The 23,368-nt window shown below is 39.2% G+C and overlaps 1 protein-coding gene across 1 annotated transcript in view; it reads right to left on the reverse strand.

The window, feature by feature from the left end:
* The window catches only part of ADAM9 (ADAM metallopeptidase domain 9), a 137,001-nt gene that overhangs the window by 30,129 nt on the left and 83,504 nt on the right, over positions 1-23,368 (reverse strand). Inside the window, exons 14-16 of the mRNA XM_045779375.2 lie at positions 22,615-22,810; positions 17,277-17,382; positions 10,167-10,350 (exon numbers count right to left, since the gene is read on the reverse strand). Coding sequence (XP_045635331.2) covers positions 10,167-10,350; positions 17,277-17,382; positions 22,615-22,810 — 486 coding nt within the window. The remainder of the gene's footprint in view (positions 1-10,166; positions 10,351-17,276; positions 17,383-22,614; positions 22,811-23,368) is intronic.

Raw genomic sequence — 23,368 nt, forward strand, 5'->3', positions numbered from 1 at the left:
TCTACCATTAAAGTGAGGGCATTAGGGGAATAGAATGGGATCCTAAAGTTGGAAAGCAGATGTGTGGGAAGACCCTGATATCTGTATAAGAAGAAAAGTTCTAGATCAAATGAACCAAAGCCTAACCTAAATCATCGAGCCCCTAAATACTGATGAGTCTACCTTGCCAGTAGAAGCAGTCTGTCTACCCTCAACAGAAAAGCCCTTTCTACTCCCAAGAAAAGGGATTAGCACTGCATTGCCTGAGGAAATTGTAATGGCCTCCAGTGAGGAAACTGCCATGCAAGACAATGCTGATTATCCTCAGGACTCATGCTCACTGGCCCTCTTCGCTTTTAGACCTATCACTAGTCTCAAGTCTCAGCAGGCCCCTAAAAGTGTGACCTGTTAGGAGGTGTACTAAATACCAAAAGAACTACTTGAGTTTTCTAATTTATCATGACAGAACATGTATCAGAATGGATATTAAGGGTGTGGGATAATGGTGGAACGAACAGAAAGTTGGATCAGGCCAAATTTACCGTGGCACTTACTAAGTAGAGACTCTGCATTTAATGCTGCAGGTCAGAAAGAGGTTACAAAGAGCTTTAATAGTTTGTTGGTTAATCAGCTGAAACATGCACCAAAAGATAGCCCACGCTGAGCAAGCTGGAAATGCTAGCCTTGTCTTGGTTAAAGGCACAAGAAATGATTCAAAAGCTTAGGGAAGAATGAAATGTTAAGAATGGGTCTGCCACTTCCAACCCATTTACTCACTCTGGAAGGGTGCAGCAGACATACCTTTCACCATAACTGTGAGACATAAATTTGTGAGGGGAGTCCCTGCAGGCCTAAATTGCTATATCATCACTCTTACTAGTAGGCCACTTTGCATTAGGAATAACAGTCCCTGAATTGGAACACCGAATGCCATGGGAGTAACTGAATGTCAAGAGGCAGCGGCCAAGTGCAATTAACTTAACTGCACTTAACTGCAGAGGCAAGGTCGATATGGCTGCCGTAATAAACAGCAAGGTCAAAGAAGCAATCAGAAAAGTCAGACTTGCACACACCTATGGCATTGGTTAGCTGATCATGGTGTTTCTAGAAATAAAAAGAGAGGAAGCAAGTTCTGGGTCAAATGAGCAAAACAGTGTCAAGGGCCCTCAATCAATTCCCAACCTTGAGCCATATTACAGACCCAGAACCCCTTATATGAAGGGGAGGATGGGTCCCCTTCAGGTAGAACCCTGAGACACTGCCAAAAATGTATACTCTTAATCTTTCTCCCCTCCTTCCCCAACAGGACCTATGGCCGTTTCCCAGGGTAACTGGGCACTGTGCAAAAGGAAAATCATCAGACCTATCAGGAACTACTGGACATTGGCTCTGAACTGACACTGAATCCAGGAGACCCAAAACATCATGGTGCCCTAACAGTCAAAGTAGGGAGCTATGGAGGTCAGCTGATTGATGGAGCTTCAGCTCAGGTCCTCCTCACTCACAAGAGGCCCAGTGGGTCCCCAAATCCATCCTGTGCTTACTTCCCCAGTTCCAGAATGCATGACTGCAACAGACATAATCAGCAACTAGCACAATCCCCACACGGGCTCCCTGACCTGTGGAGTCAGGGCGGTTATGGCAGGAAAGGCCGACTGGAAGCCACTAGAACTGCCATTACCCAGGAAAATAGTAAACTAAAAGGAATAAACACCACAATCCAGGAAGCACTGCAGAGTCAAGACCACCATTAAGGACTGGAAAGATAGTCCAGTTCGACTACACTATCTGGCCTGCACAGAAGACAGACAGATCTTGGAGAACAACAGTGGATTATCCGAGGCTTAAGCAGCTGGGGAGTGTAATCGCTGCTGTAGCTACTGTGGTTCTATTGCCCGAGCAAATTCACGAATCTCCTGGCACCTGTATGCAGCTGCTGAACTGGCAGACACTGTTCTCTCCAAGCTGGTCAATAAAGACCACCAGAAGCAGTCTGCTTGCAGCTGGCAAGGCCAGCAACACGCCTTCACAGTCCTCTCTCAGAGGTGCGGCAACTCTCCAGCCCTCCATCGTGATTTAGTTTGCGGGGATCTTGACCAACCTTTCCTTCCACTAGATATCACTTTGGCCCATTCCACTGATGGCATTATTCTGACTGAACCTAGTGTGCAAGAAGTAGCAACACTGTAACTAATTGGTAAGACAACTGCATGTCAGAGGTGGAAAGCAAATCTGAGAAAAAATCAGCAGTCTTCGACCTCAGTGAAATTTCTAGGGGGGCAGTAGTGTGGGACATATCTAGATTTCCCTTCAAAAGTGAAGGATAAGTTGTTACATCAGGCCCCGCTGGTAACCAAAAAAGAGGTAAGACATCGAGTGGGCCTTTGACTTTGGGGGCGACATAGTCCTCATGTGGGCATGTTACTCAAGTCCATTTACCAAGTGACCTGAAAAGCTGCTAGTCGAGTGTGGACCAGAGCAAGAGAAGACTCTGCAGCAAGTCCAGAATGCTACACAAACTGCTCTGCCAACTGGGCCCTTGCTCCAGCAAATCCAGTAGTGCCTGAAATGTCAGTGGCAGACGGGATGCCGTCTGGAGCCTCTGGCAGTTCCTGAGAGGTGAACAGCACTACACTACTACTTGGGATTTTGGAGCAGAATCCTGCTGTCCTCTGCAGATAACTACTCTCTTTTTTAGTTACAGCTCATGGCCTGCTACTTAGGCCTTACAAGACTGAACACTTCACCATAAGCCATTAAGTTACCATGGGACCTGAACTGTCCATCATGAATTGGGTGTTACCTGACCCACCAAGCCTTAAAGTCTAGCAGGCACAATAATATTCCATCATCAAATGGATGGAAGTGGCAGATACATAGCCTAACCAGGTTCTAAAGGTAATATAGTAAGTCACGTGAAAAAATGGCCTAAATGCCTATCGTCTCCCTTCCTGCTTAACTGCCTTCTCTCTCCCAGTCTTTAGACCAGAACTATACAATCAGCTCTTCTGAGTGTCCAGCTTGCCTACAGAAGATACTGGATCTTAGGTCTTGTTAACCTCCATAATCATGTAAGCCAATTCCATATAAGAAATCACACACACACACACACACACACACACACACACACACACACCCTATTAGTTGTGCTTCTCTGGAGAACCCTGACTACTAATACGTTGACCAGTATTTCTCACTTACGCCTAGACCAAAAACCAAACAAATACCTAAAATAATTGAAATGTGCAAATGTTTAGGAACAGCTTTAAAGCCTTTACCACACTGAGCGGGATGCAAAACCCAACAGCAAAAAGGTATATGGACATGAAAAAGTAATGAGTATTGTCCTACTTCTATTAACTTAAGCCCATTCTAGTGGCTTTCTTTATGAAGGCCATGCTGGTATCCTCTCAAACTTGGCATGTTGAATGATGGTATTTGGAGATGAAGATTTTGGGAGGTAATTAAGGTTAGATGAGGTCATGAGGGTAGAACCCTGGTCTGATGGGATTAGTGCCTTTATAAGAGACACCAGAGAGTTCGTGTTCTCTTTCTTTCTCCCCCTCCACACGCACACAGAAAAGGGGTCATGTGAGCACACAGCAAGATGATAGCCACCTATGAGCCAAGAGAAGAGGCCTAAGAAGGAAATCTACCTTGCTGGCACCTTGATCTTGGACTTCCCAGGCTCAAGAACTATGAGAAATAAATTTCCATTGTTTAAGCCAACTGGGAGACAGTATTTTTATGGCAGCCTGAGCACACTAAAACATGCCCACTAATGACCAGCCTCAGGTTTTGAAACTAAAGAAAACACAGACTATAGAGTAAGTATAACTGCAGTGATGTCTATTTTATTTTTTTTGCTTGTTTCTGTATTTTGTTGACTTGTTTTCTTTCTTTTTTTTTTTTTTTAATTCTATTCAGTATGATTTCCCACCTCTCTCTCTCTCTCTTTCTTTTTTTCTGGTAAACATACCTAACTCCTCACCCCCCCCCCCACAGTCATGGGTTAAACAGAGGGTTAAGCATGCGGCAGAGCCTGTATTCCTGTGTTCCAGACCCCACCAATCATATTGTTTTATACCTCTGGACATTACAACTGGCCCTTCAAGTTGTCCCCTATATTCCTTTCCCAGGATATCTTGACTTATAGTTGGAGGAAAAAAACAACCCTACCTACCTCAAGTGTACTGGGAAAATATGAGGGTTTTTTCCTGTTTATATTATAAATATCTGTGTGTGGTAGAAGGAAATAAAGCCAACAAGAGAGAAGTGATATCAGCAAAATTACCTCATAAAACATCCCTCAACCACATCCCCTACCACACACATAATAATCCGAAATCCATCCATGGACAAAAGTACCTTTGCAGGAGATCTGGGAACCAGACAGGAGACTATGAAACCGCGGTGTAGTTCAAGGAGAGCCATTTTGAGAAGTTAGGCTTGTACCAGGAGGCTGACTTACCAACCGTGGTCCTGGCTATAGACCCAGAAGCAGCTCCATAACCTGAGGACTTGGCTACAGACCCATCAGGTATTGGGTCTGTCACCAGCACCATATACCAAAGGGCCTGAGAGGAGTCACACCCTATGTGCATCAAGCAGTAGATATAGACCTCAGTCCCAGCTGTGGACCCTGAAGTGGCCCATGAACTGGCTTTAGCCCCTCTTGGCAATAGTCTGGGAGCCCCTGGAGGTAAAGTTGTCAAACTTGGATTATAGAATCTTAAAGGGCCCTATACTCAATTCCAGGCCCCTCCCAGCCACACTTCTCGAACAGGCCTGCTGGCACAGGGACCAGGCAGGAGAAACTCCCATCTGTGCCCCCTGAAATCCTGAACAACTGCTATAAGCAGCTCTAGCTTCCTCACAGCCACAGTCTGTCAGCAGTCCAAAGGGTTTAGGTCCCAGCGGGAGATACTCTTGTCAACCACCCCAGCATTTCTAAAAGGACCCTATACTTATCTCTAATCCCCAACAACTGCAGTCTGTTAATATGCTTGCTGGCACAGGGACCAAAATGAGACACTCCCAGCTGAACCCCCAGAAAGCCTCAAGGGCCTTATACTTGGCTCCAGCCCCATCAGAGCCACAGTCCACCACCAGATCCGCCAAGGGACCCACCTCTTGCATTCCCAAAGATTCTGAAGGGGATCTATACTCGGTTTCAGGACCTCCAAGCCTCAATCCACAAGTTGTCCTGCCAGCACAGGGACCCAAAGGCAGATGCCCATGTCTACATATCAAGAGACCTTGAACTGGCCCTATATTTTGCTCCAGTCCCTCCCACCAGTCAGGGAGCAGTCCTGGCCACCCAGGAAACCATCCAGTGAACATACAGCAATCTTCTCAGGTCCCTCCCTGATGGGAGCCATACCAGTCCATGCACCTGATAACAGGCCTAGTGTCTGAAGACCCAACTGTGGACTCTGAAGCAGACCCTTGTCTCAGGACCACCCTACTTACTGAACAGGGTACTGGAGGCAGTTCAATTCACTCAGGGACTAGTCAGCACCTATGCCCACCCAAGCCCCTAATAACAAGCCCCCAACCACAGATCCCACTGAGGAGTTGTAACCAGCTCCAACTCAGCCCACCTAATATTTCAGAGGTAATCCCATCAATACAGAAAATAGATAAGAGGACCTTACCTCATGAAACCAATCTGTAAAGACTGGAAGAAGTATCTGTTCCTTCAAATACACAGCCACCAATGTAATACTACGTGGAAAATCAGGCAAATATGACATCACCAAAAGAAACTAACAAAGTGCTAATAAATGACCCCAAAGAAATGAAGCTCTACAGGTTACCTGACCAAAAAATGCAAAATAATCATCATAAAGAAAGTGAATGAAATGAAAGAGAACACAGACTACTGAACAAAATTAGAAAAACAATGAATGAACAGAATGCGATTAATAAAGAAGTAGAAACCACAGGGGTGCCTGGATGGTACAGCACTTGGGCGTCTGCCTTCGGCCCAGGGCGTGATCCCAGCATTATGGGATCGGGCCCCACATCAGGCTCCTCCGCTGTGAGCCTGCTTCTTCCTCTCCCACTCCCCCTGCTTGTGTTCCCTCTCTCGCTGGCTGTCTCTATCTCTGTTGAATAAATAAATAAAATCTTTAAAAAAAAAAAAAAAGAAGTAGAAACCATAAAAAGGAACTCAAGAGAAATCCTGGAGTTGAAGAAAACAATGACAGAAATGAAAACTTTAATGGACAGCTTCAAGAACAGATTTACACATCCAAAAGAAAGAATCAGCAAACTCAAAGACAGACCGTTTGAAATTAGCCAGTTAGATGGGGTGCCTGGGTGGCTCAGTCAGTTAAGTGTCTGCCTTCAGCTTAGGTCATGATCCCAGGGTCCTGGGATCAAGCCCCACATTGGGCTCCCTGCTTAGCAGGGAGTCTGCTTCTCCCTCTCCCTTTGCCCCTCCCCATGCTTGTGTGCATGCGGTCTCTTGCTCTCTCTCTCTCAAATAAATAAAATCTTAAAAAAAAAAAAAAAGAAAGAAAGAAATAGCCAGTTAGAGAAACAAAAATGAAGAAGGAATGAAAAAAAAAGTGAAGAAAGCCTATGTGAATTAAGGGATATCATTAAGGGAACAAACATTCACATCATAGGAGTCCCAGAAGAAGACAGTGGTAGAAAGTTTATTTAAAGAAATAATAGTTGAAATCTCCCCAAATCTTGGGAGAAAATGGACATCCAGGTACAGGAAGCTCAAAGAACTCCATGAAAGATCAACCCAAAAATTACTTTGAGACATATTATAATCAAATGTTAAAAGACAAAAACAAGGAGAGAATTTTGAAAGAAGGAAAAGAAAGCATCAAGACTCGTCATATACAGAGGAACCCCCATATGGCTACCAATGGATCTCTCTAAAGAAACCTTCCAAGCCAGAACAAAGTGGATGATACAGCCAATGTGCTGAACGACAACAAAAAATTGCCAACCAAGAATACTATACCTGGTAAAACTATCCTTCAGAAATGAAGGAGAATTAAAAACATTCCCAGACAAACAAAAGATAAAAGAGTTCATCACCACTAGCCCTGCCTCACAAGAAATATTAGAGAATTCTTGAACTTGAAATGATAGGACGCTAACAATATGAAAACATATAAGACCATAAAACTCATTAAGGAAATACACAAATTCAGAATACCTTAATACTGTAATGGTGATATATAAATCACTTCATCTCTAGGATAAAACTTAAAAAAATAAAAATAACTAATAACTTAATGGATGCTCAATATAAAAAGATGCAAAGTATAACAACGATAGTTTAAAATATGAGAGAAGTAAAAGTGTAGAGCTTGCATATGCAATCGAAGGTAAGTTATTACCAGCTTAAAATGAACTGTTATATCTACAAAGTGTTTTATATAAACCTCATGATAACCACAAAAGAAGAAACATAGTAGGCATGCAAAAGATAAAGAGAAAAGAATTAAAGCATACACTACAAAAAAAAAAAAATCACAAAGGAAGATAGCGAGAGAGGAAGAAAGGAACAAAAGAACTGAAAAAGAGTCAACGATGAAATGACAATCAATACCTATCAATAATTGCTTTAAATATAAATGAACTAAATTTCCAATCAGAAGACACAAAGTGGCTGAATAGATCAAAAAAAAAAAAAAAAGATCCAAAAATATGCTGCCTAAAAAAGGCTCACTTTAGTGGTAAGGACACACAGGTTGAAAACGAAGGGATAGAAAAAGATATTCCATGTAAATAGTGATACTTGTATCACATATAATAGACTTTTAGTCAAAACTGGTGGCAAGAGACAAAGAAGGTCATGAAATGGGGATAAAGGAATCGAATCAGGGGCGCCTGGGTGGCTCAGTCATTAAGCGTCTGCCTTTGGCTCAGGTCATGATCCCAGCGTTCTGGGATCGAGCCCCACATTGGGCTCCCTGCTCAGCAGGGAGTCTGCTTCTTCCTCTCCCACTCCACCGGCTTGTGTTCCCTCTCTTGCTGCCTCTCTGTCAAATAAATAAATAAAATCTTCAGGAAAAAAAAAGAATGGACATTTACATGACCAGATATTAAAAATACATTATAAAACCAATAAAAACTGAAACAAGGCAGTACAAACACATGAGTAGTTAGAAGTATCAGTAGGCATGAAGAGAAAAAAACAGAAATGAAGCCCCAGACTATATACAAATTTAATAAGTAATTTAAATAACTTTTCATATTAAAGGAGAGATTATAAATGAAGTTAAGGAAATGATAAACCATTCTGAAGAAAATGACATTAGAACTCAGCACACAGTAATGATTTCTGAATGAATAAATGATAAAAGGGGGAAAAAAGAATGCCAACCTCATACTGTATACATTCCACATTCCCCTAGATTACAGGGGAATTAAATTAAAAACAAAATCTACTAGAAAATACCAGAGAATAATGATCTAATATTATACTGAGAAAGGCCTTATAAAATACATAAGTTAGAAACCATAAAAGAAATGAATAACAGATTTGAATACATAAAAATGCAAACATAGCAAAAAAATTACTAGAAACAAAAGAAAGAAGAGGCAAGAAATAAACCAGGCATGAGTATGTGTGTGTGTGTGTGTGTGTGTGTGTGTGTGTGTGTGTGTGTATATATATATACACATATATAAATATACCTATTCATATACAAAAATACTATGTTATATAAATAACATTTATTATATATGACATAAATTAATAAAAGTTCTTTAAAATCAGTAAGAAAACAAACCAATTTTTAAGTGGATGAAGAACATCAATAAGGCAAATCACAAAAGAAGGAATAAATATATACAGACCAAAAAAATTTAACATCACTAATAAGAAAGAGTATAATAAAAAGGAAACCACCAACGAAAGCTTTAAAATGATAGCTAATCTTGACTATGGTATGAAGAATTAAAACACTTCCCCACTGAAAACTGGTTGGAAGGTAAACTATTAAACACTTTTCTAAAGAGAAATCTGGCAAAACTCTATCTAAAACCTTAAAAGTATGCACATCCAGGGCTCCTGGGTGGCTCAGTCGGTTGAGCATCTGACTCTGGATTTCGGTTCAGGTCATGATCTTAGGGTTGTGGGATGGAGCCCCCGTCAGGCTCCATGCTCAGTGAAGAGTCTGCTTGAGATTCTCGCTCCCTCTCCCTCTGCCCCTCCCGCTCATGGTCTCTCTCTCAAATAAATAAATCAATTAAAAAAAAAAAAAAGGCATGCACACCCCATTATAGTAGTTTAACCTCAGAAAACAATCATAATACTCTGTTAAGTTTTATTTATAAAGCCATTTGCCTCAGCACTGTTTATAGTAACTACAGCAATCGAGTTTTCATAATGGCAAAGACAGGCACAGAAATATAAGGGTCTTTCTGTAAGAAGGAAAGGACAGAATTGGTACTGAAAACTCTGTAGACATTGAGGTAACTTGCAAGTCCACCTGTCTTTTTCATGGGCCACGTTATTAGTCAGTTATGTTCTATCCCTCCTCCTCATCCTCTAGTGTCCTCTAAGTTGGTTTCAACTGGCTTAACACTCCTGCTTCCCTATATCTCATATGACTAAAGTTTGCCATAACTCTTCTAGCCTTGCTCTTAATTCATGGCATCACTAAAGAAGTCTTACAGTTTCTGCACTACTCTTAATTATCTTTCGTAATATATATTCCCCCCAAAAAGCAATATGGCCTAGCTCATCTTCTCATATAGAAACCACCAGTAGTAAGTCAGGAGCTGGCTGATTCTTGACTCATATCTGATCTAAACCGCGGTGACCAGGTAGCAGGGAACGTGGGCAGATGCGCACTATGACATTTCTAGGACAGAGACACGCAAGCATACACACACACACAATCCTGGTGATAATCACCTAGGTGCCCCCATAACAGCAGACTGGCTAATAAATTATAGCACATTCATCAGGGAAATAAATATGCACAGTATATTGCAACACAGACCAGGGCTTATAAAATATATGACTGCCAGTGAAATCTGGATAGTAGACAACCATTCTTAATTTTGTCCTTGGTGGCTTTGTATTTTCTAAAATCTCTATAATAAATATAGATTTCTTTTATAAATCAGAAAAGAACTACTTACTTTGTATACGGGTTTTTTAATTTTTTAAATTTTACTTCGTAAAGAGAAAACATTTTGATTACCTTTCCATCGTCACACCTTGTGCCTTCATTCACCATCCCAGGATCTGGAACATCTGATCCTAGCTGGAAATCCACACCCCAACATTTGGTGCCTTTGCTGGGAGTCTGAATAATAGCAGGCACGATACCAAATACAGGCATTTCTTGTACATTCTCACACTGAAGCTTTCCACACAATGCATTCCTATAAAGACAGAGGAATAATGCAAACATAAAATGGACCAGTGTAGACACAAAAGAAAAATTCTGTATTTGGATACAGAAGGGAAGTTTATTGATACTTAGTTGAAGGGAATCTCAACAGAGAAAGTGTATGAGAGCAAAGACATCAAAGCAGTTCTCTTCAAATACAGCAGAGATAAGTGGATGCTAAGATGCAGATTAGTAGGGTACCAGGTGGTGCTCCTTCTTTCCCCACATCTAATCTCTCTTTACTATCTGCCTAGGGTTCAACAAAGTCTAAGGAAAAAGTTGTTTATAATTATAATTTTATAAATGCTTTCACACAGAAAATAATAGGACTATACCAAAATTCAATTGTGACTTCTTACAGAGTTACAGTAAGGAGAAAATTAAATTCTTACTGTAAAATAACTAAGAAAAGACTCCGCCCTTCTTGGCTTGGGCTAATTCTTAGTTACTTACTTTAAGACTCAATTCATTAATTCACTAACTCAATTCACTGATTCAGCGTTACAACTCTATGAAGGCTTGCCTGACTATAACCCTATCACCACGGCTGTATTAGCTAAATGCCCTTCCTATATCCTTTCATAACACACTAAGTACCACTAACACCAACTCTAAAGAGGCTATGCTAAAATCTTCTACTTGACTGTCCTGTGATCCAAGCACCTAACCTACACTTGAATCTCCTTTATGATACCACTTCCAAGTGACATAGGATATTATTTTCCTCTAATTCACCTAATCCTCTAACTCACCACCCCCTAAAAATTTTCATTCTAGATATCATAAAACCATTTTATTTCTTGAGTTAAAATCTATCTCCTTATAACTCTTCCTCATTGGTCCCAGACTTCCACATGAGATCACACAGCTAATGTCTTTTCCTTCTTCCACGTGGCAGCTATCTTAGGACAATTATCGTGTAGTTCCTAACTACTTACTTCAATGGAGCAATACCCTACCATCATTTCTCATGGAAGAAGGAAGCTCCCCTCTAAGTATGTACCAGTTTGTCTCACTGCCTTTTGAAGCACAGTGCTCAGAGTAGGGCATGAAATTTCAGTTATAGCCTGACAAGTAAAGAACAAAATGGAACTCACATTTCCTTTACTTTAGATACTGTACTACTATTAAGCCCAAGATTACAGTAGCTTTTATGGTAACTACATTACATTTCTGATGCCCTTGAACTGACCACTAAAACCCCTATTTACTTTTTGCATGTACTGTTGAGTCTCCTCTTCCCTCCATCCTGCACTCAAGAGTCAATAATTTTGTCTCAACTTTACATCTATTCTTATGTCACCATTTATTCACTAGTTAACGTGAATAAAGTGCTTACACTTTCTGAGCTTCACTTCCTTCATCCGAAAAACAAGAGATAGATAATAATGTCTATCTCCCACAGTTGGTTGAAATTAGATCTGAAAACCTCTAAAATAAAACAGCATAAAGCAGACCTAAGTTAACATGCATTGGAGCCTACCAAAATTCATGTTCTATGATATACTTAGGACTTCATGTGTAGTCTTGGTGACATATTAAAGAGTAAAAGGAAAATATTCAATATATAAAAAGCTGTTACAAATCAGTAAGAAAAAAAAAAAACCACTTCAACAACAACAAAAAAAAATAGCGAAGATACAAAAAAGGCAATTCACAAAATAAGGAATGCAAGCAGCCAACAAAGCTAAGAGATGTTCACTGTTACATTATAAAGGAAAATTCTACTGCAGGCCTCAATAGAATAATTGCTTCAGGCAATGATCCTGAATGCATGCTAAAACCACAAGGTGAAACGTTGGTGGGAAACTGGCTATTCTTACGTACAAAATCATCACTTCTCCACATATTACCTGAGGTTGTAATGAGAAAAACATCACTCTAGCGTAGTAAGATCTGGTCATCACCACTTAGTATCACAAATAAAACGAACAACCCAGAATTATGTGCCTCCTTTACATAATGTACCAGTTATGAAGTATTTGTCCCTAAAAATGTTAACTTGAATCAAATTAAGACTTCAGATTCAACTTCAGATTCACAGAAAAATCAGAAGATAGAGACACAAGCTAAGCAACACTGAGAAGAAACTAACAAATCCAGAATACAGGCCATTCTAAAAGACCACTGGGCCATTTTTTTGCTTACGTCACTATCACTGAAAAGAAAAAAATAAATGAAGAAGACTATTTTAGATTAAAAGTGACTTAGGTGACATGACAATTAAATGCAATGCGTGACCCTTCAGAGAATCCTGATGCGGAAAAAAACAGCTATGAAACACAATTTCAGGACAACTGGAGAAACTTTAATATTAACCAGATATCACATGATATTAGGAAATTGTTAATTTTGGTAGGTATGAAACTGCTATTGTGAATAGCCTTATATGTTGGAGATGAATACTAAAGAATTTAGGAGTGAAGTATTATAATGCCTATAATTTACTTAAAAATGGTTCAGCAAAATGTAAACAAAGTAAATATAAAATATGAACAATGTTTTAATCTAGGATATATGGGTTTGATCATACTATTCTTTACTCCTCTGTATAACTGAAATTTGTCATTAAAAAAGTTTAAAAAAAGATGACACCATCTATATGCTGAAAGATAAAACAGCTCTTTCACACAACAATATGATCTGCACAACTGTGTCTGCAGTATGAACAACAGGGAGGTGGAAGGGGGTGGGGAACAAGACTATACATTTGCATTAAGACTCTGGAAAGACACACAAAAAGCCAAAAGAACACACACCTGTTTGGGTGGGAACAGGGAAAGAGGATAAGAACGGAAGCGACATTTTCTCTGTATCACTTTAAACAACTTTTCAACAACAACAATAAACTTAAATAATTATTTACCAATTCATTTAAAATAAAAATGAAATACCTATTTGCTATAACAAATTGGAAAAGTCCAGATAACCCCAGAACAACACAGGTTGGAACTGCACGGGTCCACTTAACACGTGGATTTTTTACAGGACTATTTCTCTTCCTTATGATTTTCTTAATAACATTTTCTTTTCTCTAGCCTCCTTTATTATAAGAACAGAGTATATAATACATGTAACATACAAAATATGTGCTAATCAACTGTTTTATCGGTAAAGATTCTTTTCAATAGTAGGCTATTAGTAGTTAAGTTTTGGGGGAGTCGAAAGTTAATAAGAGAATTTTTCACTGTGTGGGAAGTCAGCACCTCTAAACCCCACGTTGTTCAAAGGTCAACTATATCTTTTAAGATAACACTCAGCATTGGTGAGGGGACAGTGGAAACATAAATCAATTAAATGTTTTGAAGGTCAGTTGGGAAGTAGCTATGAGGAGCCTTAAAACTTATCCATATTTTTTGAGAAAAATCTATTAAGAAAATAATCGGAGAAATAAACAAATACTTGAGCTGGATATATCAAAACCCTATTTGAAATAGAAATTTACTACAAAAAACTTGAATTTCTAAAATAAGGTAATGATTAAAAGAAGCTGGTACATCCTATAAATGCTCTTACTATAGTGGAAAGTAAATACATGAATTTATAAAGTAGTATAAACCATACTATGTAATTTCGTTTATACATACAGATGTGGGTCTCTGAGTACGCATATGTGTGTACATACGTGTATGATGCACAAATGTATGTTGATGAATACATACACATAAGAAGGAAACATAACAAAAATTTAAGGAAGTATCTCTGGATGGTAGGACCATAGGTATCACTTTCTCTAGATTTTCCTAGATTTTATACATTTTCTGTGATGAGGATGATTATAAAGATGACAACAATGATAATGATGAGTTCTCCAATGAACCAGGCACTCTTCTTAGTACTAACATCCATCAATGCATTGTCTTCAAAACAACTGGAAATAGGTACCATTATTACCCCCATTTTACAGAAAAATGAGGTACAGAGGGAAAAAAAGAGAAAAGTGAAGCAACTTGTCCAAAGTCTCAGAGATCTGACGTGGTTGAAGCAGTATTCAAACCCAAAAAGTCTGACTTCAGATGTGTATTCCTAATGACTATATTAATACTATATTACTATTATAAAGTGTTTTTCAAATCTGCTACCCAGTCCTAAGCATAGTTTCTATCATTTCATTAAGATACTCATAAAAACATGGGAACAGAACCAGGCTAAAGACAAGGATCAGGTATGTCTAGCAAGCTTTCTCTAAGTCTGCATTAATCCACTTATCCCAAGGTTTTAGCTCAGTTCATTCAACCAGTTACATTAATTCTCCACCCATTAGTTATATAATCTGTTCCTGCATTCATTCAACAAATATTTGATAGGTACTTTTATATGCCAAATATTATGCTAAACACAGAAGATAAAGCATGTCACTAGACTTAACAGTTTACCAATGAAGGGTGATCACCAATGGTCACATAAACAATGAAACTGAAAAACGCTACAGAAGAATATTCCAAAGATGAAGAAAATCTGGGAATGATAAAAGGGTCAATTCATCTGGGAGACATAATCATCCTAAATGTGGATGCACCTAGTAACATAAACACTTAACAACACAAATTCAAAAGATATACACCAAAAAAATTCATAGAACTAAAAAGAAAAATAGACAACTTTATAATTATAGCTGAAGACTTTAATATACTTCTCTCAGAAATTAAAGGACAAACCTAACACACACACATACAACCCAAAGATACAGAAAATTTGAAAAAACTATTAATTTGACACTTATAGAACAAGAAAATCCAGTGACTAGAGAATACGCTTTTTTTTTTCACTTGCACACAGACGTTCACCAAAGCACGCCATATGCTAGGCAATGAGTCACATCTCAAGAAATTCTAAAGAATTACAGTCACACAGAGTATGTTCTCAACGGAACTGAACCAGAAACCAAAAACAACCAGATAACTAGAATACTCCCAAATATCTAGAAATTAAGCAATATACTTTCAATAACCCAAAAGTCACAGGAGAAATCACAATATAAATTTAAAAATATTATGAACTGAACGATAAAGAAGACACAACATATCAAATTAAATGAAAAAGCAGCATTCAATTTTTTAACCAGTTCCTCCTTCCTTCAACATTCATGTTCCTACTTTTCGCATTTTAATTTAGACAAATTATGTAAACCAAGATGGGTCCGATCTCCCCAAAGTGCAGGACAGAGCCCTCCTGGGTCTTTCCCAAATACCATAAAGAATCATGAGAATTCTATGCTTAGAACTGGTTTTGTATTTGGTCTTCTTTTTACCTGGAAAATTATCCCTTAAACTCCCTATCTTATTCTAAGATAATATCATTTTTAAATGATTGTTCTTACCAGGGAAGTGAGTCTGGACATAAAACCTTCCCATGGAATTTAAATATACTAAATATTTGTTAAGAATAATAATTTGACTTCCCCCCAAGAAGTGCTATATAAATGCAAGAGAACTTATACCTACAACTACTTTAAAACCATACAAGATAGATATCAAACGTTACGTTCATATCCTCTTTTGAAATACTTTCTTGGTTGTTGTTGTTGTTGTTGTTGTTTTAATTTTCCCTCCATCTACACTGCTTTATATATCAAGAAAGGTAAATTCTGAATATTCTGTGAAATACATCTTATATAGGGGCGCCTGGGTGGCTCCGTCAGTTAAGTGTCTGCTTTCGGCTTGGGTCATGATCCCAGGGTCCTGGGATAGAGCCCCGCGTCAGGCTCCCTGCTCCCTCTGCCCCTGCTCCTGTGCTCTTTCTCTCTCACTCACTCTCTTAAATAAATAAATAAAATCTTTTTAAAAAAAGAAATACACCTTATATTAATAACTCATTGTTAAAGAATTAGAACAAAATAAATTGGCTAATATTAAAGGGGAAAAAGTACATGGCAGTAAGAACACCTACAAGAGGGCCATCTGGTTCTGTTAAGAAAGTTGAGGAAGTCTTTGAAACTAAGATCTGAAGGAGCAGAGAACATGCCAGCCAGAAGGAACAGTATGTACAGAGGCCCTGTGGCAGAAGAGCACATGCAGGCCAGCATAGCTGGCGTCTCACAGCATTTAATGGCTGAGTAGAGAAAGAGGAGCCTACACAGAAACACATTGGAAGAGCAACTGGAAACACAGAAAAGAATACTAGAAGAAATTTCCACACAGAAGCCAAGGAAAGAGATTTCTTCAAGGACAAAATGGTCAACAAAGTTGAATGCTACTGAAAGGTCTAGTGCATGAAGACCTAAAAATGTCAGTTGGATTTAGCAACATGGAGATCACTGTTATTTCTTCTCAGCAAACAGTTTCACTACAGTTGCTCAGACTAACTGGCAAAGTAGGAGATGGAGGCGCAGAAGAGATGCACATATTACAGAATAATTCCAATGATACAAAATATCAGTGTGTGTGTGTCTAGTGCACAGAAACAAAAAGGGGAAGAAACACACTGAAATTAGTAAATACATACCTATTGAGATTATGGATGACTCTTTTCTCATTTATAATTTTTAAATAATTATTAATTTTTACCATAAACAAATGTTACAGAAACAAAAAAGGTTTTAATCTGGCACTTTAAAATTAGAACAAGAAGAACGTAACAACATCCAGAATGAAAAGTGCAGGTACCTTTATCTACACATTTATCAGCATAATCTTTTAATGAAAAAAGGAGAGGAAGTGTGTTTATTTGAGGTTCTCACTGCAGAATAAGGAAAAACAGAGATTCTAAATCTATTAGATTTTAGACAGTTAACATCAAAAGGAATGAATTATTTTACTAGTTCTTTTCAGATTCCCTGAAGCCTTCTGTTATAAAATTTTAAGTCTGAAACAGTATTTAAGGGGGAGAAAGCCAGCAGTTGCAAGGAGTTATAAAAGATACTAGAGACGACTGGTCTTATAATCTTTCACGTTCCTTCACAACCTTGCCTCCACTTACCCAGTGGCACACTTCTTGTATTCATTGCCAGAGAAACCACAATTGCCAAATCTGTCACCTTTAGAATTCACATCAATGAAACAATCTCTTGGGGCAGCCTTGGCTTCTGTAACATTAAAAAAAAAAAAAAAAAAAGTATGGCAATTTAATTCAGAAATAAAAGTATTCCCTACAACAACCCATACACCAGTGAACTGCCTCAACACCTTCTAAAAAGTTTCAAGCCTCCACAGGTAAAACATTTCTGTTCCACTTTATACTTAACAACAAAATGTGAAAGTAAAGCTTAGATTGTATTTAAAAGTTAGCCTGCACTCAAAGAAAAGTCATTAAAAGAAATGCCATTAAACAAGATGAAATTAGAAATAAATGAAAAAGCAGGCCCAGTCTGGTGGTGTTCTCGGCATACCCGTTCTCACTGCCCGCAAACACGTATCAGCTGCGTCGTTAGATCAGGCTGGGAAGGGCTGGTGAAAACACTGCCAGCTATGATTATTGGTTTTTCTCTTTACCACATATAGATGCTGAATTTAGATGCCCCCACTCACAAGATGGATTGGCAAACAGCCATGACACCTGACAAAGTAGCAATCCATTCTTGCTTTTTTCTATCTTATATATGTATTATCGCTTCATGTTCAATTCACCCATCAATCACACATTCCTAAAAAAATTTTACTTGAAAATATTTTTAAGCGAAAATGCCAGTACTTTCTACTGAATAAAGGAATTCACTTGCCTATCTTACACATCTACTGCTATGTTGTTTTGTTTAAAAGAAAATGGCTCTGGGGGGAAAGAAGCTGGAATGAAAAAGAGGCAGAGGACTATGCGACATGGAAAGGGAATGGAGACCACCCACACGGGGCAAACAGCATGTGGCAGCATCCCTAGCAGGGCCCTTCCACAGAACTCTACAAATTCCAGATAATCTCCAAAGAGAAAAACAAGCCTAGTTCCCTTAGTCCTAGACTCTTCCGTAGGCCTCTATGAAAATGGTATCTTTGCTAAATAACAGTATTTACCTCATTAAAATGTATCTGTGATTATTTTTTAGTCTGTGATAAGCTGCCTGTTTTTGCAAAATGGATCAGGAGTTGATAGATCTTTACTATTCTATCCCACGACCTAACACAAATACATCCCATTTAATTTTTAGTCCTCTTGGCTCAATCCCTTTCTGATCCACCACAAGATAAGGGGTAGAACAGAACAAGAGACAAAAACTAGAGACAGCAGAAGTCTGGTCAAAGACAACATCTCTAGCTTCTGAAAAACCTAGCACAGTATTCATGACTGATCTTTTAACTGAGAGAAACAAAAATAAAAATAGAAGATTTGGGTCTTCTTTCCTATTTCTCCCTCCCTTCCTCTGTTCCTTCCTTTCTTCATTAAATATGTATTAATCCCCTACTAAGTGTCCCACACCCTGATTAGTAATGAATATAGTTTACCAGTACCTCTCTGGAGAGAAAAAGGAAAGCTCCTGTTAGTAACTCTCTGTTGTCTTAATGACAAGCCTCAACAAACATCTAGTGCTCACTTATTCTATTCACTTGAACCTGTTGTTGCTGTTCCTACTGACTCAAGACAGAAACAAAGAAGATGGGAAAACAAGATCCCAGGATGGTTTGGGCATAAACCCATCACTGCCAGTTATCAAACAAAGCAATCTGCCTCATTATGTTGAACGCAACCTTTTCCTTGAGAACCTCAATCACCTGAACCCAAGGAAGGAAACACAAGATGCAATACACTAAAGACTATCACTGCAGGAATACAGCTAGTATCAGTGTGTAATCAAAATCGAGATGACGAAAGGTGCTGCCATGCCTCAATGCACATTCCCCATGGTTTTTCACCAGAACTACCACATTACAGCTACTTGATATCCCTTTTGCATAACAGCAAAATCAAAGAAGCAATCAGAAAAGTCAGACTTGCACACACCTATAGCATTGGTTAGCTGATCATGGTGTTCCTATAAATGAAAGGAGAGGAACTGTTACTGTATCTGTATAAGCAGAAAAGTTCTAGGTCAAATGAGCAAAACAGTGTCAAGGGCCCTCAATCAATTCCCAACCTTGAGCCATATTATAGACCCAGAACCCCTTATATGAAGGGGAGGATGGGTCCCCTTCAGGTAGAACCCTGAGACACTGCCAAAAATGTATACTCTTAATCTTTCTCCCCTCCTTCCCCAACAGGACCTATGGCCGTTTCCCAGGGTAACTGGGCACTGTGCAAAAGGAAAATCATCAGACCTATCAGCAACTACTGGACATTGGCTCTGAACTGACACTGAATCCAGGAGACCCAAAACATCATGGTGCCCTCACAGTCAAAGTAGGGAGCTATGGAGGTCAGCTGATTGATGGAGCTTCAGCTCAGGTCCTCCTCACTCACAAGAGGCCCAGTGGGTCCCCAAATCCATCCTGTGCTTACTTCCCCAGTTCCAGAATGCATGACTGCAACAGACATAATCAGCAACTAGCACAATCCCCACACGGGCTCCCTGACCTGTGGAGTCAGGGCGGTTATGGCAGGAAAGGCCGACTGGAAGCCACTAGAACTGCCACTACTACCTAGGAAAATAGTAAACCAAAAGGAATAAACACCACAATCCAGGAAGCATTGCAGAGTCAAGACCACCACTAAGGACTGGAAAGATAGTCCAGTTCGACTACACTATCTGGCCTGCACAGAAGACAGACAGATCTTGGAGAACAACAGTGGATTATCCGAGGCTTAAGCAGCTGGGGAGTGTAATCGCTGCTGTAGCTACTGTGGTTCTATTGCCCGAGCAAATTCACGAATCTCCTGGCACCTGTATGCAGCTGCTGAACTGGCAGACACTGTTCTCTCCAAGCTGGTCAATAAGGACCACCAGAAGCAGTCTGCTTGCAGCTGGCAAGGCCAGCAACACGCCTTCACAGTCCTCTCTCAGAGGTGCGGCAACTCTCCAGCCCTCCATCGTGATTTAGTTTGCGGAGATCTTGAGCAACTTTTCCTTCCACTAGATATCACTTTGGCCCGTTCCACTGATGGCATTATTCTGATTGAACCTAGTGTGCAAGAAGTAGCAACACTGTAACTAATTGGTAAGACAACTGCATGTCAGAGGTGGAAAGCAAATCTGAGAAAAAATCAGCAGTCTTCAACCTCAGTGAAATTTCTAGGGGGGCAGTGGTGTGGGACATATCTAGATTTCCCTTCAAAAGTGAAGGATAAGTTGTTACATCAGGCCCCGCTGGTCCAGGAAGGTCCAGGAATCATGAGGTAGAAGTGGAAGTGGCACCACTATTTCTCCTAGTGACACTCTAGCAAAATTTTTGCTTCCTGTTCCTGCCATTATCTTCCTGGTAGCCTAGAGGTCTTAGTTCCAAGAGGAATGCTTCCATCAGGAGACACAACACTGATTCTACTGAGCTAGAAGACTTACACACAACCATTTTACACTTCTCGTGCGTCTGAATGAACAGGCGAAGAAGGGAGTTACTGTGCTGGCTGGGGTGACTGAACTTGACTACCAATGGGGAAACTGGACTGCTACTGCACAATGGAGATAAGGAAGAATTATGTGTGGAATACAGGAGATCCCACAGGGTGACTCTTAGTAGTACTATATCCTGTGATTAAGGCCAATGGAAAACTACAGCAACCCAATCCAGGCTGGACAGTCCAGAGCCTTAGGGAATGAAGGTTTGGGTCACTCTACAGGTTAAAAACAAGGACCAACTGAGGTGCTTGCTGAAGACAAAGGATATATGGAATGGATAATGAAGAAGGTTGTTAAAACTACCAGCTACGACCACATGACCAGTACAGAAACTAGGACTTTAATTCATGAATATTTCTTCCTTTTTGTTATAAATGTATCTGTAATTATATATAGATCAGAGGTTCCCACAACCCCCTTCCTGGGTTCAATTAATTTGCTAGAGCAGCTCACAGAACTCAGAGAAACGTTTTTACTTACTAGATTACTGATTTTTATAAAAGGATCTAACTTAGGAACAGCCAGATGGAAGAGAGATGCATAGGGCAAAATATGAGGAAAGGGGCTTGAAACTTCCACACCTGCTCCAAGTACAACACTTTCCCAGAATATCCACTTGTTCACCAACCTGGAAGCTCTCAGAACCCTATCCTTTTGGGTTGTTATGGAGGCTTCATTGCATAAGTAGGGCTGATAAAACCATATGCCATTAGTGATTAACTCAATCTCTAGCCCCTCTCCCTTCCCTGGAAGTGGGGGAACTAAAAGTTCCAACCCTCTAATCACGCAGGTTGGTTCCCTGGGCAACCAGCCCCCACCCTTGGGTTAAGGAGGAGCTTTCCAAAGGCCGCTTCATTAACATAACAAAAGATACATTTATAGCTCTCAACACTTAGGAAATTCCAAGGGTTTTAGAAGCTTGATGTCAAGAACTGGAAGAAGATCAAATGCATTTTTCTAATTATAAATCACAGTATCACAACAACCTGCAGTGCTTTAACTAAAATCATTACAATTAATCCATATTAAAGGAATGAAGAATGGAAAAAGGCTATGAATACGATGGGAGTTGACAAGGGTTGAAAGAAGGAAAGAATTGTAAATTCTCATCTTCCATAGTGAGAAATTAATGGTTAATACCTAGAATGGAGAAATAAAAAAATGGAATTACCAAGAGATTATCTGAAGATCTGAAGCAAGTAACAGAATAATCAGCTAGAAAAAGTGAAAAGTGGTTGCCCCAATGCATGGGGATATTAAGTGGAAGCACACTTTTTCATAAAACCTTATTAAAAAACCTGGCTCTTTATATGTACATATAACTGATAAAAATGAAAACTTTAAATAGAGAAAACAGGAAAAACTTAAAAAAATCCTAAATATCCATCAGTCTAAAAATGGATTCCATTTACATAATGAAAATACTCTAATGTACTATGATCTAAATGTATCATAATATATTGATATTGTATCAACTGTGTTAAAAACATTCTGAGTGAGCATGAAAACAGCAGACCCACATGTATATACCCAATACTATTTATATGAAATTATTAAAACTAGAACGTGATACTAAGTAAATATATATTTATTTATTTTGTTCATATATATAGAATAGAAAGGTGATAAAAGAGAGGGAGTAAAAGCAAAAATCATCAACTGATTTTGCACATATCAAATTCATGAATAGCACTGCTCTCGGAGAAGGAAGGAGGAAGCTATACCAGGAAAGAGAACAGGAGAACTTCGATTTTATCAATAATGTTTTCTTTCCATTTTTAACAAAAACTGAAGCACAAAATCAAATCAAAGCAATCAATTATAATTAAAATGTCTTACTTGAGCCAAAGATGACTTGACACTGAGCATCATAATACTGGCACATGCCATTGTAACAATAGGCTTTGTTATTCTGGCAAGGATATCCATTCTGAATAAAAACATCTGGCTGACAGAACTGAGAAGAACCATTGCAATATTCTGGAACATCACATTCATTGGTTTTTCCTCGGCATAAAGTACCTCCTGGAAGGAACTAGGGTAATAAGATTCAAATTAAACAGGAATATCAGGACACTCTCCACAAATTAATCAAATTTGAAGCCACAGTATTTATATCTATAAAAAGTTCTAACAACAAAAGATTAGATAGCCAATAGAAATATGAACAAAGTCTGATAACAGGCAACTCATAAAAATCATGAATTACGGAAAATGAAAAAAATATAATCTCACTGATAACCAAAAGAAACGCAAATTAAAACCTTAAAAGCACTTTACACCTGGGGCGCCTGGGTGGGTCAGTCAGTTAAGCGTCTGCCTTCGGCTCAGGTCAAGATCCCAGGATCCTGGGATGGAGTTCCACATCGGGTGCCCTGCTCACAGCGAGTCAGTTTCTCCCTCTCTCCCACAACTACTCATTCTCTCTCTCTCTCTCAAATAAATAAATAAAATCTTCAAAAAAAAAAAAAAGCAGCACTTTACACCTATTAGACTAACCAGGATTACAACACTTGCTAGCAACCAATGTTGGCACAGCAAGCATTTGATACACTGCTGATAGAAGTACAGACTGGCACATTTGTGGAAGGTA

Source organism: Ursus americanus, chromosome 27 (assembly GCF_024610735.1).
Source record: "Ursus americanus isolate L20-20 chromosome 27, mUrsAme1.1.p, whole genome shotgun sequence".
Classification (NCBI taxonomy): Eukaryota; Metazoa; Chordata; class Mammalia; order Carnivora; family Ursidae; genus Ursus; species Ursus americanus.